The sequence below is a fragment of the Protopterus annectens genome, chromosome 1.part1 (assembly GCF_019279795.1).
Source record: "Protopterus annectens isolate FY-2018-M chromosome 1.part1, PAN1.0, whole genome shotgun sequence".
Lineage (NCBI taxonomy): Eukaryota > Metazoa > Chordata > Ceratodontiformes > Protopteridae > Protopterus > Protopterus annectens.
The window spans coordinates 330,252,993-330,256,380 of NC_056726.1; the positions used below are offsets into that span (position 1 = coordinate 330,252,993).

Here is a 3,388-nt window from a genome sequence, read left to right on the forward strand (position 1 = left end):
ATTCCAAACGTAATAGCCCCGAGCGATGATAGTTGCACACCTTTTCAATAATAAAAAAAAAAAAAAAAAAAAAAAACCAGGAGTGAGGAGCTCCTTTCCTCGTGTAGTTTACAAGGGGATGGAACACCTAAGCTGTAGATCATGTCACCTCCACCCCCAAAACTTCGCTAAAATACAATTTACAGACAGCGTATACTATTGTTTAGGTTCGGCATAAATAATAACCTAGGCTCCTTCAAAACGCAACAAGTCTGAACACGGTAACAGAACATTGTATTCAAAAGTTACTAACATTTTTAAGCCATCAACAAACAAGCTAAGTTTATTGTACTGCTTTCTGTCTCGTTTTCTTTTCAATTTATATCTTCCACTCTGCCGATTTTTTACGACTGAACCCCAAACAATATTTATAAATTACCAGAACATAACATTGCCAGTTTGCCACAAAATTGTTATTCGCTCTCCTAACAACCTGCCGCTTAAACGAACACCTAACACTGCGCTGGAGCAAGGGAAAATGCTCATATTTACTTACTGTACAAAGCTTACACAGGCGCGGCCACAAGGACGCGCACACTCGCACATGCGCATTACCATCAAACGAGTGGTGTAAGAAACTAAATGGCTGTCCGTGTACACTGACGGTGGGTATGGGGCGCACATGGGCTCAAATCTCACTTGAATGGATACTTCAAATCACCCACCAGGGAACATCTGACTTGGAGGCCCGAATTTGTTCCTCCTTCATAAATTGGAGGAGTTGTACACTTACTTGCAAAATGTGATCATTATTTCAGTAGTGCTTTTGAGCGAAATATTTTCTTTTTTCAAAATGTGTATTCATAGTTGCTACGTCTAAAACTGAGTTTGTTAGAGTTTGGACCCGCAGATATTTGGTAGTTTTTTTCCCTTGTCTCCCGGATTCATTCATTTCTTTCATAACCTCCTGTTGCATGATGATGCACTGAATGTGCTTTGGTTTTGGATATAGGGTGGTGGATGGGACGAGACTGATGATCCTCTCTGTGGGATTACAGGAAGATTGATAGTTTTCTGTCTTAAGAAACAAAGCGAGGTGTTTTTCAGTAGAACCCAGGACCGGTATTCTGATTGTGACCATTTCAATGTTTTTAGGTTTATGTGATTTTGCTAAAATGCATCACCAACAGCGAATGGCTGCCTTAGGGACGGACAAAGAACTGAGCGATTTACTGGATTTCAGTGCGGTAAGAGCTGCCTTTAGAAATGTAGTATAGCTGTAAATGTATCTGATTGATGCTACTGCAAACGTAAACACTGTACCGTAAACTAAAATTTGAGTAAAGCGTTACCCGTGGTAAATCTTTGCACGCTATTATTTTGCTTAAGAAATTCTACTTAGTTGTTGTGTATGCATTTTTATATGTTTGCGATGTAGTGATGTTAGATATAAATACTGTCACTTGTGTAATATTGCATTAGTAATTTTATTTTTTCTTATAGATCCAAAAATGCGACTTGAAAAATTACCCACCATTCATGGTACTATATGTTCTTACTTTTAGTCCATTTTTTGTTGTTTTACTTAGTTTAGTTTTTCTTGTAATATACTAGGAATTTAGCCTTCGCATAATTCTTGTTGTTTTGTGTATGATGTTTTGACATGTGTCAAAACGAGACATGCATAATAGATTAAATTATATAAGTCTAGTAATTAACACGAAATTTGTAAGGAATCCTGATCGGTTTGTTTATTGTACTTCCAGCTGGAAATGTCATTACTTGGGAACCTGCAGCTGTCATGTAGTGTGACAGAATCATTACGGTTAGGGTGCTGTAGTTTAGAATTGTATTTATAAAGCACAGTTTCAAACCATCGATGAGTGTGTATTTTGGTATTTGTGCAAATCACACCCTCAGAGCTGGAACTGTTATGCTGCACTGAATCAGGGATTTCCTTTTTGTAGAAATGTGTTTCGGAAGTTTGGCCAGGAAATGTAGCCTGTGGCCATTTTCGATCCCATTAAAGTGTCTGTCTGTGTGTGTGTGTGTGTGTGTGTGTGTGTGTGTGTGTGTGTGTGTGTGTGTGTGTGTTTTGTGATATTTTAAGTTCCATGAACGTGATTATGCATACGAGTATACATGCATTGTGGCTGCTTTGAATTTGTTTTATTTGAAGGGCTCTTAAGATAACTGGGTCCCACTAAAGCATGCTAGCCGTTTTTACTGGTTTAAGCCAGTAAGAAAAAATATTATGTTGGGGAATGTGTAGAAGTCATGCACAGATAGAATCTAAACAGTTTTTGTTTGTGTTAGTCTTTGTGTCTATGTGTTTAGTATTTAAAAAAATGTAGTTTTAAACTAAATAGTAATAAATTTGCACAATTAAGAAAAATGTGATATCTTCAAGTCTCTTTCAACCTGAACATAGTGTGATTTGTTGTTTTAGCTGAGGTACATAACAACCTATGCATGAATAAAGTTTGCAGATCACCAAGTTTTCTGTAGAAGCAGTAATCAATTAAGTGGTGAGCTAGCAAAGAATGTGTGTGTGTGTCAGGTTTATTTTTATTGTTCTTGTGTTGCTTCAAGAATATTATACTTTTTATTGATGTGTGCACCAGTAATTGAACCCTTGTTTCTTTTAGATGTTTTCACCACCTGTGAGCAGTGGGAAAAACGGACCAACCTCTCTGGCAAGTGGACATTTCACAGGATCAAGTATGTTAGTCATCTCTAGCTTTCTGAATGTTTTCAGAGATCATCTGAATACCCAGATGTGCAGTGCAGTTGTGGGGAGGGGGGTGGTGGGTGGAGGGTGGTTGAAATACACATTTATCTGTGGCCCTTTATTTAAGTGTTCGCATGTAAAACCTTAATGTTAGAGTATGCTTTGCTGAAACCAGTAATTCTCAGCAGTATATATATATATATATATATATATATATATATATATATATGCAAGTTTTTATTAGTGTCTATTTGAGTATGTATAAAATATGAGTTGTGGATAAATATGCTTTACACCTTGTTTGTGTGCAGTGGATATGCATGCTTTAGGGACTTTAAAAATCATACTTTTACAGTTCATAAAGACAAAGCCTGCTTGTTTACAAAAAAAAAAAAAAAAAAAAACACAGCACAGGCTTGGGCTTAAACTGAAGTTGTACAGATTGCATCTGTTTTGTATTTCTGATATTTTGTTGCTCAGGCATGTTTTTGACATAAAGATACATTCATTTTATATTGTTTTCTGCAGTCTGACTGCTTTGCCGTATAACAGTTCCTTCAAAATTTGTTCAGTGGCTTTGCGGTATAATAGTTCCTTCAACATTTGTTCAGTGGCATGTAAATATAATCGATCATTGTTTGGTAGTGTTATATATGTCTATTTAAATAATGCTTTAAA

General features: G+C 36.4%; 1 protein-coding gene across 9 annotated transcripts in view; it reads left to right on the plus strand.

The window, feature by feature from the left end:
• Positions 1 to 570: 570 nt before the first annotated feature.
• Positions 571 to 3,388, plus strand: part of TCF4 (transcription factor 4) — a 2,211,973-nt gene continuing 2,209,155 nt past the window's right edge. For 2 of the 9 annotated variants that reach the window (XM_044074948.1, XM_044074984.1), the window contains exons 1-3: positions 685 to 1,226; positions 1,483 to 1,521; positions 2,628 to 2,700. In XM_044074948.1, the coding sequence (XP_043930883.1) occupies positions 1,125 to 1,226; positions 1,483 to 1,521; positions 2,628 to 2,700 (214 nt within the window). In that variant the 5' untranslated portion in view covers positions 685 to 1,124. Of the gene's footprint in view, positions 645 to 683; positions 1,227 to 1,482; positions 1,522 to 2,627; positions 2,701 to 3,388 lie in introns of those variants that run through there. The other 7 variants (XM_044074967.1, XM_044074959.1, XM_044074939.1 and 4 more) reach the window with 7 other exon arrangements.